Source organism: Haematobia irritans, chromosome 1 (genome assembly GCF_050003625.1).
Source record: "Haematobia irritans isolate KBUSLIRL chromosome 1, ASM5000362v1, whole genome shotgun sequence".
Lineage (NCBI taxonomy): Eukaryota > Metazoa > Arthropoda > Insecta > Diptera > Muscidae > Haematobia > Haematobia irritans.
In genome coordinates this window covers 68,464,980-68,492,770 of record NC_134397.1, presented here as the reverse complement: position 1 = coordinate 68,492,770, position 27,791 = coordinate 68,464,980, and the positions used below count along the sequence as shown (strand labels likewise).

The window sequence follows — 27,791 nt, the reverse complement described above, 5'->3', positions numbered from 1 at the left end:
TGTACTCATTCATAACGACGCTCACCAATCACTCACATTCCCAATAACGCACAAACTCATCCTTCATAGCATTAGAGGCTTCCTGCTAGAGCACCGACGAATAACCTACCTTCACAATGGGTAAAGATCAGGAATTTTTAGAAGCAGCTCGCAATGGCAACATCTCACACATCGAAAAAGTACTTAACCAAAAAGCCAAACGGGCAGGACCACTGGCCAGTCTTCGTAGGGGAACTGGGGTGAATGTCCAAGATAGTGGAGGTTATTCGGCTTTACATCATGCCTGCCTAAATGGGCATACAGACATTGTGCGTTTACTATTAAATCATGAAGCCTCACCAAATTTACCGGATATGCGAGGATCATCGCCTCTACACTTGGCTTCATGGGCTGGAGAAGAAGAGATAGTTAAACTACTGCTTACACATCCATATAGACCTGCAAATCCTGATTTACAGACCATAGAAAAAGAGACGCCTCTGCATTGTGCTGCACAACATGGCCATACAGGAGCTTTATCAATTCTGCTGGCCCATGAAGCTGATCCTAATATGAGAAATACTCGAGGCGAGACACCATTGGATTTGGCCTGTCAATATGGCCGTTTGCAGGCGGTACAAATTTTAATAAGGGCTCATCCTGAATTGTTGGCGCCATACACAGTACAGGCTACAGAAAATCAAGGAAATAATAGATCAAGACATTCCTCACCACTTCCAAATTCAGGATCAATGTCCACACCATCGCCATCTTCGCCAGCGACACCTATACGTTGTGTATTTCCCCATACTTGTCTCCACCTGGCCAGTCGTAATGGCCATAAGGCTGTGGTTGAAGTTCTACTAAATTCTGGAGTGAATGTTAATCTCTTAACCCCATCGGGTTCGGCATTGCATGAAGCCGCTCTGTGCGGCAAGGAATCCGTAGTACGAACTTTACTTAAATCTGGTATAGATCTAAATGCCACCGATGCTGAAGATCGAACTGTCTTGGATATATTAAAGGAATTTCCTCCACATGTTACCAAGCACATTATCGATGTTATCAATAGTAAGTGGGAGTGGGCGCGGGGAGAATTGCAAAATTTCTAATCTATTGGTTTACTTACAGATTTCCGCAATCAAATGGATACCGATGATGGGGATGAGGTCATATATCGACATCAGCAATCTAGCACAACTACGCTGCAACGTAATCATCATCAGAAGCAACAACATAATAACCATTATCACTTCAACTCGAATAACCATCTCCTAAATCATTCACTATCCATGCAACAGTCCTCGTATAGTAAACAGAGATTTAGTTCTGGTGCCACTTTCAATGGTGGTGGTAAATCATTGGATAGTGGTTTGCAATTGGATGAAACATCCAGCAGTACTGGAACAGGAGGAGGTGGTGGTGGAGGAGGGAATCGTTTCTATCATGACACTCTAAATTCTCCCGTGCGAAGTCAATCGAATACATCACAGAAGTGAGTGCATGAACTTAGTAGGCATAAAATTATCATAAAGGGCAAATCAATGAAATGGTACACAAATACTATGAATAGTTCGTTGTTCTAATGAATAGGTTCTAAAACATATAACTACCCAGCAAAAAAGATTTCAAAGTACTTGTAAAGTCACAACTTTAAAAGCAAAATGTCCTCCCAAAGATGTTCTTTATCTTAACTACTCAGGAAGTTTAATTTTAATTCAATTTTTTATAACTCGCTTTTTGTCATATTTTTAATGGGTACTTTTAACTTTTTTTTTCAAATAGGTTAAAAACAGAGTAAGAATTACTAAAATAATACAAATTATTAAAATTTTGTCGAAAAGTAATGCTACTAAATCCATTCTAGTAAAATTGCGATTTTTTGGAAATATTTGAGATCAAGCGTTTCAGGCAAGCGTTAGAATGCATCATAAACAAGTATATACGGCCGTAAGTTCGGCCAGGCCGAATCTTATGCACCCACCACCATGGATTGCATAGAAACTTGTACTAAAGACTGTCATCCACAATCGAATTACTTGGGTTTGCTTTAACACTTTCCGATGGCAAGGTATCTTAAAACTTCTTAACACCGTGTTCTCAATTGTAAGTTAGTCCATACGGAGTATATATTAAATAAAAAAGGCCGATTAAATACGTAAATAATTCAGTTTGACAAAAATTTCCTATAACAATACAATTTTGACAAAATTTTCTATTGCAATAAAATTTGACAAAATTTTGTATACACTTAAAAAAAGTGAACTCTCTATTTCACTAAAGCCAATTTAACTATATTTTAGTTCATACAATTACTATGTTTGGAGAAAGATTCCTTTACTCCAATATGTTTTTGCGTACGTTAGATAAATGAACTAAATAAACAACGGGAAAAATTTTACACAAATTAAGCATACAGATTTACTAAATTCGTATTCCTCACAAAATAGTTCATTATTTCTTTTAATTTGTAAATTTTACTACAAAGGCGTCCATCATGAACTTCGTATGTCACTAAAGACATTCTTGCAATTTTCAACTCCAATTTTTTCCTTCAAAGTAAAAAATTTTCTTTAACAAGTGAAAAAACTTATCTACGTCTAATAAATTTTCTTGAATTTGTCGAAAAATATTAACTTATTTTTGTGATATCGGTGTGATGTCAGCGCTTGTAGTACTGTTCAGTTAAAAATTTCTAAAAATATTCAAAATTTTCTAAAATTAATCAAAAGTTTTCTTCCTGGTGGGTTCACTGTTTTTTCAGTGTAGAAATAAAATCTTGACAAAAGTTTGTATAGTAAAAAAATTTTGACCAAATTTTTTATAGAAATAACATTTTGACAAAATTTTCTATAGAAACAAAATCTTGACAAAATTGTCTATAGTAATAAAATTTTGACAAAATTTTCTATAGTAATAAAATTTTACTATAGAAATAAAATTTTGGTAGATTATTTTTGGAGATAGGCTATATATAATTTGGCTTGGGGATCCTATAAGAGAAGAAAATTTTATCCGATCCGGCTGAAATTTGGTACATAGTGTTAGTATATGGTCTCTAAAAAGCATGCAAAAAATGGTCCAAATCGGTCCATAATTATATATAGCCCCCATATAAACCGATCCCCAGATTTGGATTGCGGAGCCTCTAAGAGAAGCAAATTTCACTCGATCCGGCAGAAATTTTGTACATGGTGTCAGCCTATGATCTCTCATAACTATGCAAAAAGTGGTCCACATCGGTCCATAATTATATATAGCTCCCATGTAAACCGATCCCCCGATTTGGCCTCTAAGAGAAGAAAATTTTATTCAATAGGGCTGAAATTGTGGTACATGGTGTAAGTACATGTTCTCTAGCAACTACGCAAAAATTGGTCCACATCGGTCAATAATTATATATACCCCCATATAAACTGAACCTCCGATTTGGCTTGCGGAGCCTCTAGGAGAAGCAAATTTCATCTGATCCGGCTGAAATTTGGTACGTTGTGAAATTTGGTACATTGCGCTAGTATATGGCCGCTAACAACCATGGCAAACTTGGTTATATATAGCCGATCCCCAAAAAAATCTACCACACTTTTATTTCTCTAGAAAATTTTTTCAAAATTTTATTAGTATACAAAATTTTGTCAAGGTTTTATTTCTATAGAAAATTTTGTCAAAATTTTATTTCTATAGAAAATTTTGTCAAAATTTTATGTCTATAGAAAATTTTGGCAAACTGAATTATATACGTATTTAATCGGCCTTTTTTATTTTTGTTTAATATACACCCCGTATGGACTAACTTACAGTTGAGAAGACGCTGTTAAGAAGTTTGAAGATACCTTACCATCGGCAAATGTGACCGCAACACAAGTAATTCGATTGTGGATGACAGTCTTTAGTACAAGTTTCTATGCAATCCATGGTGGAGGGTACATAAAATTCGGCCTGGCCGAACTTACGGCCGTATATACGGATACAAATTCTTGAGCTAATATAAAAGATTATGAGACCCAAATTTAAGGAAAAAATGTACATATTATTAAATACATTTTTTTTTAAATAAAAAATATTTAAATCAAAGAAATTTTGTAATCTTAACTTTAAAAATTAAAATTAAAAATAGGGTAAATTTATATAAATTTAAAATTTGCCTATTTCCGTTACTGAAATATGTCCTTGAAGTAAGGCCAATTTTCCTTAATGCAAAGAAAAACTGATTCGATTTAAAAAAATATATCGAGTTTTTAGATAAAAGAAAAATGTTTCAAATATAGGCTTAATTTTATTTTAAGGATTTTGCATATTTGATTTGGAGTTTTTTTTTGTTAATTAAAAAAACATTTTTTATTTTGAAGTACTTTTTATAATTTGAATTTTTAAATTGGCATTTATTTGTACATGAATAGCTTTCTACATACATCGCAAACAAAGAATGCACGTTCGATAATGGCGATCTATATCCTAACATAATTTTGTAGAGCCTACACTAAAAAATCGTATTAAAGATTTTGTTACTGAGCCACAGATGCGGCTTCTTTAAAATAAAACAAGTATATACGGCCGTAAGTTCGGCCAGGCCGAAGCTTATGTACCCTCTATCATGGATTGCGTAGAAACTTCTTCTAAACACTGCCATCCACAATCGAATTACTTAAGTTGCGGTAACGCTTGCCGATGGCAAGGCATCTTAAATCCTCCTAACACCATCTTCTAAATTGTATGACAAAATTTTCTATAGAAAGAAAATTTTGAGAAAATTTTCTAGAGAAATAAAATTTTAACAAAATTTTCTATAGAAATAAACTTTTGACAAAATTTTCTATAGAAATAAAATCTTGGTAGATTATTTTTGGCTCGAGTGGCAACCATGATTATGAACCGAATAAAATTTTAACAAAATTTTCTCTAGAAATCAAATTTTGACAAAATTTTCTATAGAAATAAAATTTTGACAAAATTTTCTATAGAAAAAAATTTTGGTAGATTATTTTTGGCTCTAGTGGCAACCATGATTATGGACCGATATGGACCAATTTTTGTGTGATTGGACCAATTTTGGTATGGTTGTTAGCGACCATATACTAACACCACGTTCCTAATTTGAACCGGATCGGATGAATTTTGCTCCTCCAAGAGGCTCCGGAGGTCAAATCTGGAGAACGCTTTATATGGGGGCTATATATAATTATGGACCGATATGGACCAATTCTGGCACGGTTGTTAAAGATCATATACTAACACCATGTTCCAAATTACAACCGGATTGGATGAAATTTGCTTCTCTTGGAGACTTCGCAAGCCAAATCTGGGGATCGTTTTATATGGGGGCTATATATAATTATGAACCGATGTGGACCAATTTTTGCATGGTTGGTAGAGACCATATACCAATACCATGTACCAAATTTCAGCCGGATCGGATGCAATTTGCCTCTCTTTGAGGCTTTGCAAGCCAAATCTGGAGATCGGTTTATATGGGGGCTATATATAATTATAGACCGATGTGGACCAATTTTTGCATGGTTGTTAGAGACCATATACCAACACCATATACCAGATTTCAGCCGGATCGGATGAAATTTGCTTCTCCTTTAGGCTCCGCAAGCCAAATCTGGCGATCGGTTTATATGGGGGCTATATATAATTATGGACCGATGTGGACCAATTTTTGCACGGTTGTTAGAGACCATATACCAACACCATGTACCAAATTTCAGCCGGATCGGATGAAATATGGTTCTGTTAGAGGCTCCACAAGATAAATCTGGGGATCGGTTTATGGGGGCTATATATAATTATGGACCGATATGAACCAATTTTTGCATGGTTGTTAGAGACCATATACCAACATCATGTACCAAATTTCAGCCGGATCGGATGAAATTTGCTTCTCTTTTAGGCTCCGCAAGCCAAATCTGGGGATCGGTTTATATAGGGGCTATATATAATTATGGACCGATGTGGACCAATTTTTGCATGGTTGGTAGAGACCATATACTAACAGCATGTACCAAATTTCAGCCGGATCGGATGAAATTTGCTTCTCTTAGAGCAATCGCAAGCCAAATTTGGGGGTCCGTTTATATGGGGGCTATACGTAAAAGTGAACCGATATGGACCAATATTCGCATGGTTGTTAGAGACCATATACCAACACCATGTACCAAATTTCAGCCTGATCGGATGAAATTTGCTTCTTTTAGAGCAATCGCAAGCCAAATTTGGGGGTCCGTTAATATGGAGGCTATACGTAAAAGTGGACCGATATGGACCAATTTTTGCATGGTTGTTAGAGACCATATACCAACACCATATACCAAATTTCAGCCGGATCGGATGAAATATGCTTCTGTTAGAGGCTCTACAAGCCAAATCTGAGGGTCCCTTTATATGGGGGCTATACGTAAAAGTAGACCGATATGGCCCATTTTCAATACCATCCGACCTACATCGATAACAACTACTTGTGCCAAGTTTCAAGTCGATAGCTTGTTTCGTTCGGAAGTTATCGTGATTTCAACAGACGGACGGACGACCTACATCGATAACAACTACTTGTGCCAAGTTTCAAGTCGATAGCTTGTTTCGTTCGGAAGTTATCGTGATTTCAACAGACGGACGGACGGACGGACCGACATGCTTAGATCGACTCAGAATTTCACCACGACCCAGAATATATATACTTTATGGGGTCTTAGAGCAATATTTCGATGTGTTACAAACGGAATGACAAAGTTAATATACCCCCATCCTATGATGTAGGGTATAAAAAAATTTAGAAAACTAAATAAGTTTTAGCATAGATTTGTAGCGTTTTATCTTAAATTTAAAGATTCAATATTATTTCTTAAAATCAAAAATTCTTTTCATTACTTTAAGGAAAATTTGCCTTATTTACGACTTTAAGGGAGAGGCGCACATTTCAAATTTAAATTTAATGAAAAATAAATACAACTTCTTTATTTTAAAACAATTTGTCCTCAATATTTTGTAAATTGAGTGTCCTAAAATTTAGGGTACATAATCTTTTATAATAGATCAAAAGTTTGTTCAGAGTAGATTTAATGCTACACTGAAAAAATAGTGGCCAAAGTTTTATTGTGCTTAAAATACGAATGCTAATTGTGCTTAGCATAGAAGACATATTTCGCTGATATAAGGTTTGTTTCCTTGTCATAAAGTCTACAAACTTTTCTATGAAGTCCTGTTGTCCTTATAGTTAAGTGCTTCGACTTAAAAATGGGTATCTTTACATTGAAGAAAATTTTGTTTGACTAAGGTCAACGTGGATTTAATAATTCTGAAAAATTCTTCAAACTTAAAGAAACTGACTTTAAGTTTGTTAAATCTTTTTATTTTGACTACAAAAGCAAACAAACATTCAAAAATATGATATTTCTTTTAACCCTTTATTTTAAAGACGATAGAACATATATTGGTTTGCTTTAGTAATAATCTTATAATTAAATTAAGGAAATAACTTCATACAAACTTTTAATTACATTAGAAATTACTTTTCCTGCAACTTAACTATTTTTCCTTTTCTCTACCTAACAGTGACATAGGTGTCAGTCCCTCTTCTTCTATGAGTAGTTTTGAACCATCTTCCGTATCGCCCAGATCAAGATGTTCAACAGGTATTTATTACAACAAACTTTATAAATTATCTTTATATAATCCCCGTTCATTTTTGGCCCTGTAGGTGGAGTTTCCAGTTTCGTTGGTCAAACACCCATTATGAGCAGTTTTGGTCCTGCAGCTCCACCTAAGAAACCACCACGCCGTAATCTCTCTGTCTCACCCACCAATAGTGGACAACCTTTTAGCTACACATCACCCAATCATCAGCAGCAGGGAACCCATGGTCGTCGTCAAGCACGGAGTCCTTCGAATGATAGTCCTTTTTCGCATCAGAGTCATGGTAGTGTGGGTGGCATGAGTTTCGATGAATCACAATTGTCTGAGCGACAACGTGGAAGTCGACTATTTGCCAGTGCAAGAGAAACAACGAGATCTGCAGCAGGAATATCATTAAGTTCGAGCAGTAAGTTAAATTGTTTTCTTGATTATCTTATAAACTATCCGCAATCATTGTGTAGAGAATTCTTAACATTGAAAATCACTATTGTTTGCTAGGAAAATGTGTGATTTTCAAGATTATATTCCATTGGCCATGTCATGATTTTTAGTCAGATCAACGTGTCTGTAAGTTGACCTAAGAGTTTGCACATAAACACAAGTTTACTTGGATCCATAGATTTTTTATTTTTTTTTTTCCTTCCATTAAGGATTTCGATATTGATTCCGGCAAAAACCTCATTTTTAATTAAAGCATTTTATAGGAAGCTATTATCTTAAAATCTGGGATAAATAAAATTAAAATTAGGAATAATATTATTCACTTTTTGCTGAATATCAACAAAGCTATTCCCACACTGCAAAAAATTTTGTCGTGAGGCCAAAGATTACATGTCTTTAAAATACGAATGCAAACTTTGCTTAGCGTAGAAGACGAATTGTTTTCCTTGTCCAAAAGTCGATAAACTTTTCAATGAAGTCGTTATGTCCTTATAATTAAGTGATTTGACTTAAAAATGAGTATCATATCATAAAAGAAAAACATTTTGAGGTCAACTTTAATAATTCAGAAATATTCTTTAAAATTAATGGAATTGTCTTTAAATTTGTTGTCTTTTTGCATCTTGACTACACAGCAAAAATTCGTTCAAAAATAGGACATGTTTTTCAACACTTTATTTTAAAGATGTTTTTTACTGGAAACATAGCATAATTTCTACTGGAAGTCGAGTCTGAATTTGAAAAATAAAGTTGTCTTTAACCCGTTATTAAAGTACTTTGATAGCATATGAAGAAAAAAAATGCTGAAAAAACAAAAAACTAAGATTTGCTTCCTAGAAGCAAGTACACAAAACCAAATTTAAAGGGTAGTCCTTGCCTCTTTGGCTCGGAATCAATACCAAAAATGTTAAAGTAAGGACAATCTGAATAGTGTACGTGGGCTTGAAATATGGGGCTGCTATTACACCTCACCTATCTCTAGGGTCTGAAACAACGCACCGTCATATTTCGTTTCTCAAAATAATGTACCAATCTGAGTACACGCAAAACAAATATTTCTTTCCGCCCAAACGAAATTTTAGACAGACAAAGATCGTTTCTCATTTGCTTTTCGCTGTAAGGAAGTTTATTTGGAAGAAAAGTGTATACTTTTTGTGATAAACGTTTATTCTTTTCCAGGATGTAAAAACAATTTCATAAAGACTAACTCAAAAAAAAATCTTTTCTGGCTAATTGCATTTTCCCTCACATATTTCTCACTTCCACGAGTGTGTTTAGTTCTTAGCACCTTTTTCTGTAATACAAACAAAGAAGAAATTATTCGATTTTATAATTTTTTGTTTTTAATTTTACCTTTCGCCTGGACGGAGAATCGAACCGCGGTCCATGCAATCTGTACGCCAACACACTATCCACTGAGCTACGTAGCTGTTATTGTCATCAATAGACAATTATCGTTATAAGTTATATTTATATAGCATAGTTTGCGGCGCCCACGAGCCGATTAAACAAATTTAATTTTACAGAAACATACATTTAATTGGGCATCGTGGAGCAGCGGTTGCTACATCCGACTTGCATACCAAGGGTCCTGGTATGTTTTTTGTTTGTTTATTTTTTTGGCTACATAATATATGTTCGGAAGAATCCGAAAAGGTGTTCAACATTACATACTACTATATTAAATTTTTACTATGAAACTGTAAAATGTGTCTCATTAAAGACTTAAAGTCAGGAAAGAACAGATCTTGATATAAACGAAATGGACTGTATTGTTGGTTCAAAAATAATTTTTTTATTGAAAAAATAAAAATTTTCGAAGGAATTCAAAAAATTCTAACAAAAAAAACCTTTTCGGTACACGTTATCCAAACGTTTTTTTTTTTCTTGGGTGTAGATTGCGTTCTTGCGACACCTCCTTTCGACAAGAAATTTGAAACATCTGTGAGAAGTGATGCACACAGATCCCGGGGAATAAACATTATATACATGTCTACACCGATGGCTTCCAATTGGATGGACAATATACTCCGAATATTCTAAAAACCTGGAATAGCTAAAAAAATTCCTATTTACTGTAGTATTTTTCAGGCTGTAATATTAGGAATAAAAGAAGTGGCAAATTGGCTGTGAAGCAATGGCCCAACAAGTGTTAGCATTACAGTCAACCTGCAATAAAATCCTTGGACTCTGCGTTCCTTAACTTGAAAACGACAGCCGCAAATCTCTCAACGAGATGGCTTAGGAGTACAATATTCACCTAATATGTTTGCCTGGACAAAGGAACATACCGGGGAACTGCGAAGCGGGTGAGTTAGCAAGGCTAGGAGTTACCTTACATATTCCAGGGGATCCTTATTCCGTTTCAAGCTCATACTGCGTGAGAAGTCCGATGAGATAATTGCTAGGGTTGCAACGACACCAAAGAAATAAGGGTCCATCTTAACTTAAACCGATAAACGATCTAGTTGCTAATGTGTTATAGATGTCAAATACAACTCCTGATATCTGCATTGACGGGTGGATGCCTGATAGATAGAGTTTGCAAAATCTATTGGCGTGAAGTATAGTTACTACTGCATAAACTGTCATGATGGAATCAATCAAACACCTCTTGTGTGAGAATTTCCTGAATTTTGTATGAGACGTAAACGTATTTTAAAGGCATATAGCTTTAGATTACTGGCGGAGAAAGCAAAAAGCGATGGAGCAAAGATTGTGAACTTTCCTTAAAAAAATTCTTTATTTTAAAGTAGATGTTATTGAAATAGTTAAACGCGTACTACAAATAGGCCATAACGGTCCACAAAGGCTCTCATATGATACTTATTGAATCTCCTGGGGAAGCAAGTCTCATATGTTTTCGTTTTGATTTTTATACGTGTCTCAAAGCAATCTTGGAAATGTTGTTTAAAACTCTCCCTCCTCTTTTCTTTCCTTACAGCCGATATGCTAGAGAAACGCCATCACACAGGAGATATTGAAAATCTAGTGCCAAATTCCAATCAGGATATAACAAATTCCATGAAGAGACCAAAACCAGCACCTAGAAATTTAAATAATACTACAAACGAAACGCTAAACAGTGATAATCCCACATTGAAATCATATAATCCAAATCGCAAATTGAAGAGAAATCGTAATAGCTAGTAAGTATTCCAATTAAATTGGAATTGTCAGATTCAACTAACACTAGTTCACTATTTCCCCAGTTCCATAACGTTAGGTGATAATGGTGATGTTGATAATGGATCGCAAATTCCACAAAGTCCCACAAACTATAAGCAACCACCAACGCCCGATCATCCTCCACCATCGTCAAGTCATGCTGAGAAAGTTATCCATGAACGTATAAGACCTCTGAGCCAGGAATATAAACGACGATCGGCTTTATTACAATTGCAGAAACAACAACAACTTCTAATCGATATGGGAACCTCACCCCTGAGGCAAATTAATTCCAATGCGAAACCCACTTCGCATTATGATTACGCTTATATACAGCCCAATGCAGCAAATCTCGATGCAATTTCTTCGAACATCTATTCTACTATAGGATCTAGAGCAGCTCGGGGATCAATGGCTTCTCTGAGTTCAAGTATATCGCTTTCGGATCATAGTGGTTCCACCGATAATGTCGAAGAATTTGTGGGCGATCAGCCATTGGCTGGCCTGCTCAAGGGCTCCTCGAATACCAATAATAAACAGCAGAAAGTAGAGCCTGCTTATGCAACAGTTAACAAAGTCTCGAAAATTAACCCACCTCAAGTTCAACTGCCTCCTCCGCGACCACAACAGCAACTGCCTCCGCAAACACAGGTGCCTGTTTATGCTACCATACACAAGAAACGGGGAATTTCCACTACAGCCCATAGTAGTATCACTGAACAAATGGCCCAGAAACCAAGGCCACCAATACCCGCCAAACCCATAATACCAGAGAGAAGGCTCTTTAAGACCCCAGGACCACAAATACCCTCGCAAGAAGATCAAACAACGGTGACAACGATTGAGACAACGAATGCATTGGATTTGGATCATGAAATGACCAATGACTCGGATGATCTATACGAAGAGTTGAATGAACCTAAAACTGTGGTTGAAAATAACATTCCCAAAAATACCAATTCCCAAACGACAATGACTGAAATCAAGGATGCCACACCTAAACCAGCGGCCAATGACATCCTTAGTCATCAGAGTTCCATTAATAGCTCCTCCAATGAAGAACAGTCACAGACAACACAAACATCTTCTCAACCCGCTACAGAAAGTTCCAATGAGGATAGTTCCATGACGAACAATAACTCAACTTCTACAACCTCGCATGAGAGTAGTATCCTAAGTCCTTTCAATGCCGAAGAGGCCCGTAAAAAGATTTCCGAAATTTTGGAATCATTTGGCAGTAGTATTCTCAATTCGGATATATCACCAACAAATGATTTGGATTTTGATGATAGTGAAGTTCCTGTAGAACGCCAGGAGTTGGTGAGCCGTTTACGTAGAGCTGGCCTAGGGCCATTGGAGAAAAAGTTGTTGGAACATGGTTATGATAATTACAAATTTATGGTAAGTCCTACAGATGAGGGATCGAAAACGGTAAAGTGCTAAAATTTCTTGATCTTCTTCACAGAATGGTGTTTTGGAGGAAAGTGACCTGGAAGCCATGAATATTTCCAAAAATGATGGTGCAAAGTTACTACGATTTGCCTCTACCCTACCCAAAGCAGAATTTCCTTCACAAGTGGCACCTAAGAACCAACAGGAAAATAAAACCAATGGGGAATTGAAAGGTGTAGCTTCCCTAAATCAATGGCTCAATACCATACAATTGCCCCAATACATTGAATCTTTCAAGTAAGTTCAATTCCAGTAATTCATGATCTTTTATTGAAGTTTTTTTGTGTTTTGTATTTTATAGCAAACATCTCTACAATACCTTGGATAGTGTTTGTGGAGTCTGGGATGTGGAGCTCCAAACTGTCTTGGAAATAAACAAACTTGGTCACCGTAGGCGCATTCTGCAATCCATTGCGTTCATCAAACAAATGCGTGAACCCAAATCAGCCAAAACTCCTTTGGGTGAAAATAATGAGACCAATAAAATTCCTACTTCCAGTGGTGGTGGTGGTCAGAGACAATCCATTACAGGCTATCGCAAAAATAGGTTGGTAAACATTTCGGAATATACAATCCAGTAGATATTGAGTCCAAATCGATGAAGAGCATCACATATGTAATAAACTGGATTTAACTTACATTGTTGTTTACTCCATTTTCAGACCTGCTCCTCAACCACCAACCCAAAAGGCGGCCCAACAAACTCCTACATCAACCCAATCCTTAGAGATTCGTGCACCTTCGGAATTGCTTTTAGGACTACCTGATAATTTACGCACAAAATGGCGTCATTCATCAAATGATTTGCTCAATGATCAAATAAAATATGAAGTTTATGTAAGTAACCTCAAACCTAAGTTAAAATTATTCAAGTATCTATACACCCACAGAAAGAATATGCTGAAAAGCAATATGATCACCTCAAACATGTTTTTGCACATGCTACATGTTTATCGATACCATGTAATTTTTTCGACAAAAAAATATGTTCGAGTTGATAATATTCCGGCTCTGCGTGTACAAATTGTCTTCACAATCGTGAGGGAATTTTCAATTACTGTGGGTAAAGAGAGGATCAATGGTGGAAGATAACAAAACTGATTTCAGCAGCATGTTTGCGAACTGATAACGTTTTTTTCAAAACTTTAAATCCCTAAAGATATTCTTATTAACCTGCTGCAGATGGAATTCCTCTTATTATTTTGAAACAATGTGTAATTTATTTAAAAGTTCCGAAATCGGTATATCGCAAATCTTTTGAAACAATCGTATATTTTACCTTTATTCAAATCTGGTAGTAGACATTAGGTGTCCAACTACAGGGACATTGCAATACATAGCGCAATCACTAAACTGGTCAAGATGTAGTTTTGATAAATTCGCTCATAAACTTTCATTACTGAAACTATTGAAAATATGTTTTTGGCTATCTTTTATTAAACGAATAAAGTCTTATTAAACTGAACGTGTGCAAGAAGTTAAATTTTGAGATATCGTTTTGATGCAAATTAATTTTACTTCAGGTGTTCCCCAAGATAGCCACTTTGGTGCTGGTATTTATCATTCTCATATATCCTTGCGATCGGAATTAGATTTGGATGACTTTAGTAGAAGATGTGATGTAAATCGGATGCAACTAAATATATTTATGTTTAAAGATATGTAATTTTATAATCGTAGACATAGAGACCGATCTAATGTATGTTGACCAATTTTTTGATCTAGGAATACTTTTAGATCCGAGACTGAATTTTATGCAACATCGTTTGATGATAAACAAAGAGAATAGTTCACTTTGATTTATCAAAACGTAGTCTAAAGAATTTTCTGAGCAGATTATGACGTAAAATGTACGCTAGAATATGGATCTGTCATCGGTTCAGAATATATAAAAATCGGCCGAAAACAAAACGGAGGTCTTCGGCCGATTTTTATATACCCTCCACTATGGATTGTGTACAATATTCTATTAAAACCTGTCATCCCCAATCAAATTAATTGAGTTGTGGTAACAGTTATAGATGCAATGAATATTAAACCTTAGTCTCCTAATTTTTTATGTTAGTCCATATGGAATCTATGTTAAATAAAAAAGGCAGAATAAAGACCTATATAAGCCTCTTTAGTTCTTGTTCGTTTTATATAAAGGAGTCAACAAATAATTATGAACTGAAGTGAACCAATTTTCAGAGGGCCAAATTTCAACTGGATCAGATGAAATTCACTCTTCCAAGAGTATGCGCAAGACAACTCTGGGGGTCGATTTATATAGGGGCTATACCTAAAAGTGGTCGGATACGGCCCATTTGTAATACCATCCGACCTACGTCAATAACAACAACTTACAAACGGAATGACAAAGTTAGTATAGCCTATCTTATGGTGGAGGGTATAAGAACATGATATGAATGGAGGTTTTGTTGCGAACTTAAAACTGAGATAAAACCCATAACCTATGACTTACTTTTGGTTCTGGCTCTTAGAATTCGTAAAGCGTATATATTCTGGGCCGTGGTGAAATTCTGAGTCGATGTCCGCCCGTCTGTGGAAATATGTCTAGCTTCCAATCGTAGCAAGCTATCGACCTGAAACTTGGCACAAGTACATGTAGGTCGAACGATATAGCAAATGGATCATATCGAACCAATTTTAGGTATAACCTATAACCTTCATATAAAGGTACACCCAAAATTTGATATCTGGAGCCTCAAGGACGAGCAAATGTCATCCAACTAGAGGTGTACACGTGACACGAAATTGTCGTGACTCACGCGTGAGTCACGCTCATGACAACAGCGTGAGTGTGCGTGAGCGTGAGCGTGATTAACAAACCAAACAGTCGTGCGTGAGCGTGCGTCACGAAAATATTCGTGAGTGTGCGTGAGTAAAGATTTACGCTCACGAAAATAATACAGCTCACCAACATAAAACGCTTAAGAGTTAAATTCATTTACAATTTTAGTGACACCTGGGATTTTAAGAGTGTTTTCAGACACGTCGCTAAGTAAATTACTCAAAATAATTTTCGTGAGTCACGACATTTTTCGTGAGTCGCGATATTTTTCGTGAGTCACGGTATTTTTCGTGAGTCACGACATTTTCGTGCGTGACTACAAATTTTCTTTTCGTGAGTGTGTGTGAGCGTGAGTCCTACCAAACAATATGGTGCGTGGGTAAGATTTTTCAGTCGTGAGTGTGCGTAAGCGTGAGTAAAATATTACTCACGTGAGTGTGCATGAGTACAAACATTATTTTCGTGAGCGTGCGTGAGCGTGAATCCTACCAAAAAATATCGTGCGTGAGTGTACGTGAATAACATTTCTCTGTCGTGAATGTGCGTGAGAACAATATTACTCCCGTGCACACCTCCAATCGATGCCTTATAAAATGGACAGGTAAAAATAAATGCGATACAGATTTTTGATTCGACACACATCATATTCAGCTGACCGTTTTGAGGGCAGCCGGATTCTAGAAGTCCTATAAAATAGGTCTATATGGGGGCTATACCAAAACATGGACCAATACTCACCATTTTCGATACACCTCTTAATGGTCCTCAAATACCTCTAGACTTCCAATTTCAGACAAATTGGGTAAAAACTACGAATTCTAGAAGCCCAAGAAGTATAGTCGGGAGATCAGTCTATATGGGGGCTATACCAAAACAAAAACTACGGATTTTAAAAGTCCAAGAAATAAATTAAGGAGATCGGTCTCTATGGGGCTACACCAAAACAACGACCGATACCCCCCATTTGCGACACATCAATTTATGGTCTTCAAATACCTCTAGATGTTCAATTCCAGGCAAATCGGATAGTAAATACAGTTTTTAGAAGCCCAAGAAGTAAAATCGGGAGATCGGTCTATATGGGGGCTATACCAAAACATAGACCGATACACACCATTTTCGACACACCTATTTGTGGTCTTAAAATGCCTCTAAATTTCCAATTTCAGAAAAATCGGATAAAAACTACGGTTTCTAGAAGCCCAAGAAATACCATTGAGAGATCGGTCTATATTGGGGCTATACCAAAACGTGGACCGATACACACAATTTTCGACACATCTATTTGTGGTCCTAAACTACCTCTAAATTTCCAATTCCAGACAAATCGGATAAAAACTATGGTTTCTAGAAGCTGAAGAAGTAAAATCGGGAGATCGGTCTATATGGGGGCTACACCCAAACATGGGCCGACATAGCTCTAGATTTTCAATTTCAGGCAAATCGGATAGTAAACACAGTCTCTAGAAGCTCAAGAAGTAAAATCGGGACATCGGTTTATATGGGGACTATACCAAGAGATGGACCGATACGCCTCATTTTCGCCACACCCTTTCGTGGTCTTAGAATATCTCTAGATTTCAAATTTCAGGCAAATCGTATAGTAAATACAGATTCTAGAAGCCCAAAAAGTAAAATCGGGAGATCGGACTATATGGGAGCTATACCCAAACATGGACCGATACACCCCATTTTCGACACACCTTTTTGTGATTCCGAAATAACTCTAGATTTTCAATTTCAGGCAAATCGGATATTAAATACAGTTTCTAGAAGCCCAAGAAATAAAATCGGGAGATCGGTCTATATGGGGGCCTTACCAAAAGATGGACCGATACGCCCCATTTTCGCCACACCTATTTGTGGTCCTAGAATATTGAAGGCTGTAGCGTGATTACAACAGACAGACAGACGGACATGCATATATTGTCTTAGAATTTCTCCCTGATCAAGAATATATATATATATATATATATATATATATATATATATATATATATATATATATATATATATATATATATATATATATATATATATATATATATATATATATATATATATATATATATATATATATATATATATATATATATATATATATATATATATATATATATATATATATATATATATATATATATATATATTATATAGTCGGAAAACGATATTTCGATGTGTTACAAACAGAATAACAAACTATGGTGGTGTGTATAAAAATACATAACTAGAACTTAAGTAATATCGTGGTAATTTTAGTTTCTGACTTGCTTGCTTTCCCATTAGGCGGTAACATTAAAAACGATAGAAGAGTGAACTTTCTACGTGGTGTATGCAATATTTCATAGCTCCATTTTACATTCACATCATACATATCACTTCATTACATCTGCTTCCATTCGTGTGACACGTTGACAATATAATCCTTTTTTAGAGATTTATTAAAACTATTGACCCAAATACAAATCGCTGATTGCAATAAACGCAAAACGTAAACTCTTTTTCAGTCCACAGTATCATCACTCTATTTAGGAAATTCCGCCCTCAAAATCCAAGGAAATCTCCTGTGGACAAGCCACATTTAGTGGACCTTACTAATCTAATAAGTTTAGCAATAAATCATTATTACAAATTATTTAACAACGTGAATTTAAAATGTCATGCATTTCATTGTCTTTTTCCTCAATTTTGTTTTTGTGTATTTTCTTAGTATTTAGGCTCAACGGTTGTGAAGGAATTACGCGGCACCGAATCGACGCGAAAATCCATACAAAAACTGAAACAAGACGCCCAACATACCACAGCTACCAATATGTTAATGTCTTCCCAGTCTGAGAGCAATGCTGCTCGCAATCAATCATTCAACAAACAGAAACGCATACTAGTCGCTCTGGCCATCTCACATCATGGTGTTGAATTTTTGGATGTAAATACCAAGGTAAGGGAGTGACCGAATGGCAAACCAGAGTGGTGCCGCATACAATAATCACTGACGCCACAAATGAATGACACCACAAAATTTGTGTGTTTTTCGATTTTTTTTTAACTTAGTTTTTTGTTTTCTGTTTTTTTTTTTCAGAACACCATTTGTGAACATGAGATCCAGAATATAAATTGTGCTTGTCAAGATTCTGATGATTTAAGACATTTCGCCTACATAACCAAGGAGAATGATGTCCACTACTGTCACGTGTTCTATGTTGAAAGTTTGGTAAGTTATTGCAAAGACAATTGCTTCTAGGAATGTTTGAGAAGGGAGAGTCTCAAAGATTGATATATCTTGTCTGTCTGGCCATGCTTGAAGACTTGAAATCAAACATTGAAAATGTACATGCCTAAGAGACTTCTGGTTAACAAATTAATTACAAATGCCCCATTTTTAATTTGGTCAATAATAATGTAATAATTTAATTGAATTTCCTTTTAATATAAATTAAACAACCAAAATCCTTAGTATAATGTGAATCCAATGCTGCATTCGCAACATCATATATGACTTTTCAAAAATTTAGTCGAAGAATGCACTCTATTTCCTTTCAAAGGAATCAGATGAGATCCCAGTAAAAAATACTGCAGCAGTAAGAGTTTAGTTGCGTTTTTTGGTATACAATAAAATAGGCAGTACCTCCACACTGCATGAATCGGTAGCAATAACGTAAACGAGTAATCAAACTGGTTTATGATCATTCGTTTACGTTATTGCAACCAATTCATGCAGTATAGATGCATGGAAGGTAGTGCTGCTTTCCTTCATGCCAACAATCAAGATTATATATCACATCTGAGCAATATTTCTATGAAAATGAGCAATTATATCAGCGCTATGTAGAAGCTGCTCTAAATCGCGACATCGCCCACAAAAATCAACGATGATTCGGTTGTTTTGTAAGCAGTTGGTACTGCCTCTCTCCCTTCCAATCCTGCCGAAATAGTGCTCCATTTTTTGCTGGGATACTGATATTAATGAAATTGCTACACTAAAAAATATCACAGAGAAAGATGTATGTATGTCGTTTTTGCGTACTTTGGTTCGTCAATCTATGATATGGAAATAGTGCAAACTTAGATCATCTCCGATGAATTTTACATGAGCTTGTCATATGACGGAAGTACTCCGTTTTTGGATTGTTTGCATTGCTTTAGAAATTGTGCTTTGGAAGTTCATTGGAATGAAGAAATTAAAAAACGGAAAAACAAATTTTTTCACCAATTTCACTTTTTATTTTTATAACAATATAATATTGTCTAATTTTTACAATTTCAAAAACATCCCACCAGAGACACAAGGCACAACATTCTAATTACTTTTCGAGATGTTCTTTTTTAGTATGAATGAAAAAATAAAGTTCACAGGTTCAAATCTCACAAATGGTGAATTGTTTACCTAATATTTTTCTAATATATTATTTTTTTATGTTATACACCATTTAAATTCAACAAAAAATTTAAAATTCTCGTAATTTGCAAAATTTTCGCAAAAGAACTTTCTTGGATGTGAAAAAGTCAACTTACTTTTACTTTTTATACCCTCCATCATAGGATGGGGGTATATTAACTTTGTCATTCCGTTTGTAACACATCGAAATATTGCTCTAAGACCCCATAAAGTATATATATTCTGGGACGTGGTGAAATTCTGAGTCGAATTAAGCATGTCCGTCTGTTGAAATCACGCTAACTTCCGAACAAAACAAGCTATCGACTTGAAACTTGGCACAAGTAGTTGTTATCGATGTAGGTCGAATGGTATTGAAAATGGGCCATATCGGTCCACTTTTACGTATAGCCCCCATATAAAGGGACCCTCAGATTTGGCTTGTGGAGCCTCTAATAGAAGCATATTTCATCCGATCCGGCTGAAATTTGGTATATAGTGTTGGTATATGGTCTCTAATAACCATGCAAAAATTGGTCCACATCGGTCCATAATTATATATAGCCCCCATATAAACCGATCCCCAGATTTGGCTTGCCGAGCCTAAAAGAGAAGCAAATTTCATCCGATCCGGCTGAAATTTAGTACATGGTGTTGGTATATGGTTTCTAACAACCGTGCAAAAATTGGTTCACATCGGTCCATATTTATATATAGCCCCCATATAAACCGATCCCCAGATTTGGCTTGCGGAGCCTCAAAGAGAAGAAAATTTCATCCGATCCGGCTGAAATTTGGTACATGATGTTGGTATATGGTCTCTAACAACTATGCAAAAATTGGTCCATATCGGTCCATAATTATATATAGCCCCATATAAACAGATCCCCAGATTTGTCTTGCGAAGTCTCCAAGAGAAGCAAATTTCATCCAATCCGGTTGTAATTTGGAACATGGTGTTAGTATACGATCTTTAACAACCGTGCCAGAATTGGTCCATATCGGTCCATAATTATATATAGCCCCCATATAAATCGTTCTCCAGATTTGACCTCCGGAGCCTCTTGGAGGAGCAAAATTCATCCGATCCGGTTCAAATTAGGAACGTGGTGTTAGTATATGGTCGCTAACAACCATACCAAAATTGGTCCAATCACACAAAAATTGGTCCATATCGGTTCATAATCATGGTTGCCACTAGAGCCAAAAATAATCTACCAAAAATTTTATTTCTATAGAAAATTTTGTCAAAATTTTATTTCTATAGAAGATTTTGTTCAAATTTTATTCGGTTCATAATCATGGTTGCCACTCGAGCCAAAAATAATCTACCAAGATTTTATTTCTATAGAAAATTTTGTCAAAAGTTTATTTCTATAGAAAATTTTGTTAAAATTTTATTTCTGTAGAAATTTTTGTCAAAATTTTCTTTCTATAGAAAATGTTGTCAAAATTTTTATTTCTATAGAAAATGTTATTTCTGTAGAAAATGTTGTCAAAATTGTATGTCTACTTTGTCAAACTGAATTATATACGTATTGGATCGATCTTTTTTGATTTAATATATACCACGTATGGACTTACATACAATTTAGAAGATGGTGTTAGGAGGTTTTAAGACACCTTGCCATCGGCAAGCGTTACCGCAACTTAAGTAATTCGATTCTGGATGGCAGTGTTTAGAAGAAGTTTCTACGCAATCCATGATGGAGGGTACTTAAGCTTAGGCCTGGCCGAACTTACGGCCGTATATACTTGTTTATTTTTACTTTTTATGCCCTCCACCATAGGATGGGGAGTATATTAACATTGTCATTCTGTTTGTAACACATCGAAATATTGCCGTAAGACCTCATAAAGTATATATATTCTGGGTCGTGGTGAAATTCTGAGTCGATCTAAGCATGTCCGTCCGTCCGTCTGTTGAAATCACGCTAACTTCCGAACGAAACAAGCTATCGACTTGAATCTTGGCACAAGTAGTTGTTATTGATGTAGGTCGGATGGTATTGCAAATGGGCCATATCGGTCCACTTTTACGTATAGCCCCCATATAAACGGACCCCCAAATTTGGCTTGCGAGGCCTCTAAGAGAAGCAAATTTCATCCGATCCGGCTGAAATTTGGTACATGGTGTTAGTATATGGTCTCTAACAACCATGCAAAAATTGGTTCAAATCGGTCCATAATTATATATAGCCCCCATATAAACCGATCCCCCGATTTGGCTTGCGGAGCCTCTAAGAGAAGCAAATTTCATCCGATCCGGCTGAAATTTGGTACATGGTGTTAGTATATGGTCTCTAACAACCATGAAAAATTGCCATATCGGTCCATAATTATATACAGCCCCCATATAAACCGACCACCAGATTTGACCTCCGGAGCCTCTTGGAAGACCAAAATTTATCTGATTCAGTTGAAATTTGGTACGTGATGTTAATATATGGCCTCAAACACCCATGCAAAAATTGGTCGATATCGGTCCATAATTATATATAGGCCCCATATAAACCAGATTTGACCTCCGGAACACCTTGGAAAAGAAAAATTCTTCCCAATCGGTTTAAATTTGGTACGTGGTGTTAGTATAGGGTATCCAACAACCATGCAGGAATTGGTTCCTATCAGTCCATAGTAATATATAGCTCCCATATAAACCGATCCCCAGATTTGACCTCCGGTGCCTTTTGGAGAAGCAAAATTCATCTGATCTGGTTGAAATTTGGTACGTGGTGGTAGTATATGATATTTAACAACCATGTGAGATGCAATTTGTGGATGACAGTCTTTCGTAGAAGTTTCTACGCAATCCATGGTGGAGGGTACATAAGATTCGGCCCGGCCGAACTTAGTGCTGTATATGCTTGTTTCACTATTCAACCTTGTTTATAGATTTTCTTTTCCTTTTTGTGACATTTAAGTATCCAAAATTTAAATGTTGACTAAAAACCACAGAATGACGCATTTTCTAAGACTGATCCAAAATAACTTCATAGGAAGTGGAAGCAAAATTACACTGAAAAAAAGCATTCCTAGTTACAAAGATTTTGTCTTTACTTTAAAAAATTTGGTATTGATTCCGAGCCAAAGAAGCGTAAGGATACTTTTAAGACACAATTGTCTTTTAAATTTGGATTTTGTGTACTTGCTTCTAGGAAGCAAATTTTAATTTTTCGCTTTCTCAGCTTTTTTCTTCATATGCTATCATAGTCCTTTAAAAACGAGTTAATGACAACTTTATTTTTCAAATTAATACTCGACTTCCAGTACAAATTATGCTATGTTTCAAGTAAAATACTTCTTTAAAAGAAAGTTTTGAAAAACATGTCCTATTTTTGAACGACTTTTGCTTTGTAGTCAAGATGCACAATGACAACAAATTTAAAGACAATTTCATTAAGTTTAAAAAAAAATTTTCTGAATTATTAAAGTCAAGTTGACCTTAGCCCAACCATTTTTTCATTCATGTTATGATACCCATTTTTAAGTCAAATCACTCAATTATAAGGACAATACGACTTCATTGAAAAGTTTATCGACCTTTGGACAAGGAACAAAACTTTATATTAGAGAAATGCGTCTTCTATGCTAAGCAAAAATTGAATTCGTATTTTAAAGACATGAAATCTTTGACTTCACGACAATATTTTTTTCAGTGTAAGGAGGATCCCTGGACTGGGATAGAACATAAATTTCTATGATAGAAATATTTTTTACTCTGCCAAAAGCTGATAACCATTTCATTGGAGGTGTTTCCTTCATAGATTTGAGTGATTCGACTTTAACATGGGTATCTTCACATAAAAGAAAATTTCATCGAGGGCAGCTTTCTTTAAAAAATCTCAAAAATTTGTCAATATTAATGAAATCATCCTTACTTTCGATCTTGTCTATAAAACCAAAAAGCTTTCAAAAATTAGAGCTGCCTTTCAAAAATTTATTTTAAAGACTATTTTTTATATGAAACAAGTATATACGGCCGTAAGTTCGGCCAGGCCGAATCGTATGTACCCTCCACCATGGATTGCATAGAAACTTGTACTAAAGACTGTCATCCACAATCGAAATACTTGTGTTGCGGTAACACTTGCCGATGGCAAGGTATCTTAAAATTTCTTACCACCGTCTTCTCAATTGTAAGTTAGCCCATACGGGGTATATATTACACAAAAAAGGCCAGTTAAATACGTATATAGTTCAGTTTGGCAAAATTTTCTATAGAAATAAAATTTTGACAAAATTTTCTATTCTATAGAAATGAAATCTTGAAAAAATTTTGTATTGTAATAAAATTTTGACAACATTTTCTATAGAAATAAAATTTTGACAAAATTTTCTATAGAAATAAAATTTTGACAAAATTTTCTATAGAAATAAAATTTTGGTAGATTTTTTTGGTGATCGGCAATACATAACTACACTGTTAGAAAAATATGTTTTTCATATGTTCCGATATAAACAAAATGTGTTTCGTGCACAATTTTTAAACACAATATATTTAAGTGCAAACATGTAATGTTCCTAAACCAACACAAAATGTTTGGGACACATATGTTAATATGTTAGAATATATTATGCTTGGGGCATGAATGTTTCATAAAAATAATATGCGTGAATGTAAACATATATAAATTTACAAATTTCGAGTAAACATATATATGTTGTGATACTTTATTCAGAGAGCGACAGAGAGAGAGAGAGAGAGAGTTAGTATAGAGAAAGAAATAGAGATGGAAACAGGGAGGGTTGAATAAAAAGATATCAACATAACACAGCGAGAGAATGAAATGAGAGAAATTTCTGTGAAACCGCTTGTATGTTGTTTCGGAAAACTGTTTTATAATATGGCCAAAAATTTGGTATGCTTAAGTCTAAGTATTATTTAATTTGAATAGTAGATTGAGTATTCGGAATAAAGAGAATAGACATTCGGAACCAAGAAAATAGACATTTGAAAAAAAACAGCATATTTGTATTACAGAAAATAAAGATGCGAAGAACTCAAAAATTTCGTGGAAGTTAAAAATATGTGAGGGAATGAACACAATCTTCTTTGGGGAATTCTTCCAAGCATATACTATTTTTGGACTCAAAATGCTTCCAAACATATAATATGCTCACATAAAACAAACATATTAATGTTTCGGCGGTATCCAATAATATATGTGCTTCCTGCAAAATATGTTTGGAACATATGTTAGAGAAGCGATTTTTTTTTTGAGGGTGTATAGACCGATATGGACTATGTTTGGCGTGGTTGTTAGCGGCTATATACTAGCGCAATGTACCAAATTTCACAACGTACCAAATTTCAACCGGATCGGATGAATTTTGGTCCTCCAAGAGCTCCGCACGTCACATCTGGGGATCGGTTTAAAATTTAAACCGATCCCCAGATTTGACCTCAGGAGCCCCTTGGAAGAGCAAAATTCATTCGATCCGGTTGAAATTTGGTACGTGGTGTTAGTATATGGTCTCTAACAACCATGCAAAAATTGGTCCATATCGGTCAATAATTCTATGTAGCCCCTATTTAAACTTTAAATAGGGGCTACATAGAATTATTGACCGATATGGACCAATTTTTGCATGGTTGTTAGAGACCATATACTAACACCACGTACCAAATTTCAACCGGATCGAATGAATTTTGCTCTTCCAAAGGGCTCCTGAGGTCAAATCTGAGGATCGGTGTATATGGGGGCTATATATAATTATGGACCGATGTGGACCAATTTTTGCATGGTTGTTAGAGACCATATACTTACACCATATACCAAATTTCAGCCGGATGGGATGAAATTTTCTTATCTTAGAGGCTCCGTAAGCCAATTGGGGGATCGGTTTATATGGGGGCTATATATAATTATGGACCGATATGGACCAATTTTTGCATGGTTGTTAAAGACCATATACCAACACCATGTACCACATTTCAGCCGCATCGGATGAAATTAGCTTCTCTTAGAGGCTCCGCAAGCCAAATCTGGGGATCGGTTTATATGGAGGCTATAAATAATTATGGACCGATATATTAAAATTTGCTGCCTAGAATCAAGTACGCAAAACTTAAATTTAAAAGACAATTCTGTCTTTAAAGTACCATTACTTCAATTATCCGTTTCTTTGGCTCGGAATCAATACCAAAATCATTAGTGTGAAGACAAAATCTTTGGAACCGGACATGGTTTTTTTTTCAGTGCATGAAACTAATTATTTCCGAATATAATTTATTAGTTTCTATTTAATTGGACATATTTTTTTTATTAAATTGAACTGTTAATTAGTGTAATTAATATTTTAATTAAAAACTTAATAAATTTTCTTATTATTCAAGATGCAAAAAGGCAACAAATTTAAAGACAATTTCAATAATTTTAAAGAATTTTTCCGAATTATTAAAGTCAAGTTGACCTTAGCCGAAAAATTTTTTCTTTCATGTTAAGATATCCATTTTTAAGTGAAATCACTAAATTATAAAGACAATCCGACTTCATTAAAAAGTTTATCGATTTTTGGACAAGGAAAAAAACTTTATATTAGAGAAATGCGTCTTCTATGCTAAGCAAAATTTGCATTTGTATTTTAAGGACATGAAATCTTTGGCCTCACGACAATATTTGTTTCAGTGTACGTGACGTTAGTTTATGATCTCTAACTTGCATGGAAACACTGGTCCATATCATAATTATATATAGTCCCAACATAAATCTATCATTATTGTCCTCCGAAGTCTCTTATATTTAACTTCAAACAGAATAATAAACTTATGGTGAAGGGTATAAAACCCTCTTAAATCATGATCACTTAACAAACCGTTCTTTGTATATCCCTTAGGATTTGGCCTCGGACATTATATTAACAATTGGACAAGCATTTGAAGTAGCCTATCAATTGGCTTTACGTGATGGAATCACTTCAACACCATTGGCCACACTAAACCACAGTATACTACAGGGCTTGGATTACTCAAAACAACAGACGGCATCGGCGAGCAATAACAAAACTCAAGAAGCGTAAGATGACCAAAAAACTAATTTCAAAGACTTTTAAAAATAATTTGTTTTTATTGTAAGAAAATAAAATAAACCACAAAATATAAAAAGTTTAAACTAAAATAAATACTAACAACTAAAAGAAATCTAAGATAATATAGATTTAAGTCAATAGACCAATAACCAGAAGATTTAGCAAAACAAAATTAACCGAAAACGATTCTAGTCCCTGTAGTAAGGGTGAATGAAAAAAGTTACAATTTTTTATTCCAATATAATTAAAGATACTGAAAGTGAAACAGTTGAATAACAAGAATACCATAATAACAAATTTTGAAATACATAGCACAAAAAACAGTTTTTTTTAATATAAAAACCAAGAACATTTATAGCAATAGCAAAAATAGAACATAAAATAACTTGAGACAATTTTTTACCAAAAAGGAATTTTTTATGCACAATTTTTTTACGGGTTTTCCAAATGCACAATGTTTGTAAAGCAAAAATTATGGAATGACAAGAATTGACTTGATATAAGAATTGTATATTAAATGAATATTTTTAAGTTGAGCTTGAAACAATCAAATACAAAAATGATGTTCATCTTTATTTCCGCTATTACACTGCCGTAGAGAGAAATGCATGATATTGGATGTTTATTATTTTTTTTTTTGTTTGCGATTATCCCTTATTCATGATACATGCGTGAAATCATCTTCTTACCTATCTATCTCTCTCTTCTCTCTGTCTCTCCCCATATTTCTTTTTATGTTTTTTTAGAACCCCTATTCATATAGACCCACTTCATTCGTCATTATTGAAAATTTGGACAATGTTGAGGAAATTTTTACAAATACCGCCCAATTGGTGTACGCGAACTTTTTCGTAGTATTCAAAATTTCTTATTAATTAGGAATATATTTAAGGGTAAGAAAACAATAACATTTTTAAA

General features: G+C 35.0%; 1 protein-coding gene across 1 annotated transcript; it reads left to right on the top strand.

Moving 5' to 3' along the window:
- LOC142221130 (uncharacterized) lies at positions 1-27,791 on the top strand. Its single transcript, XM_075290688.1, has 12 exons — positions 1-1,050; positions 1,111-1,474; positions 7,531-7,610; positions 7,676-8,017; positions 10,997-11,201; positions 11,265-12,621; positions 12,686-12,909; positions 12,974-13,219; positions 13,335-13,509; positions 18,177-18,404; positions 18,546-18,677; positions 26,682-27,791. Exons 1-12 carry the CDS (start codon positions 117-119, stop codon positions 26,862-26,864), a joined length of 4,470 nt encoding a protein of 1,489 aa, XP_075146803.1. The 5' UTR covers positions 1-116; the 3' UTR covers positions 26,865-27,791.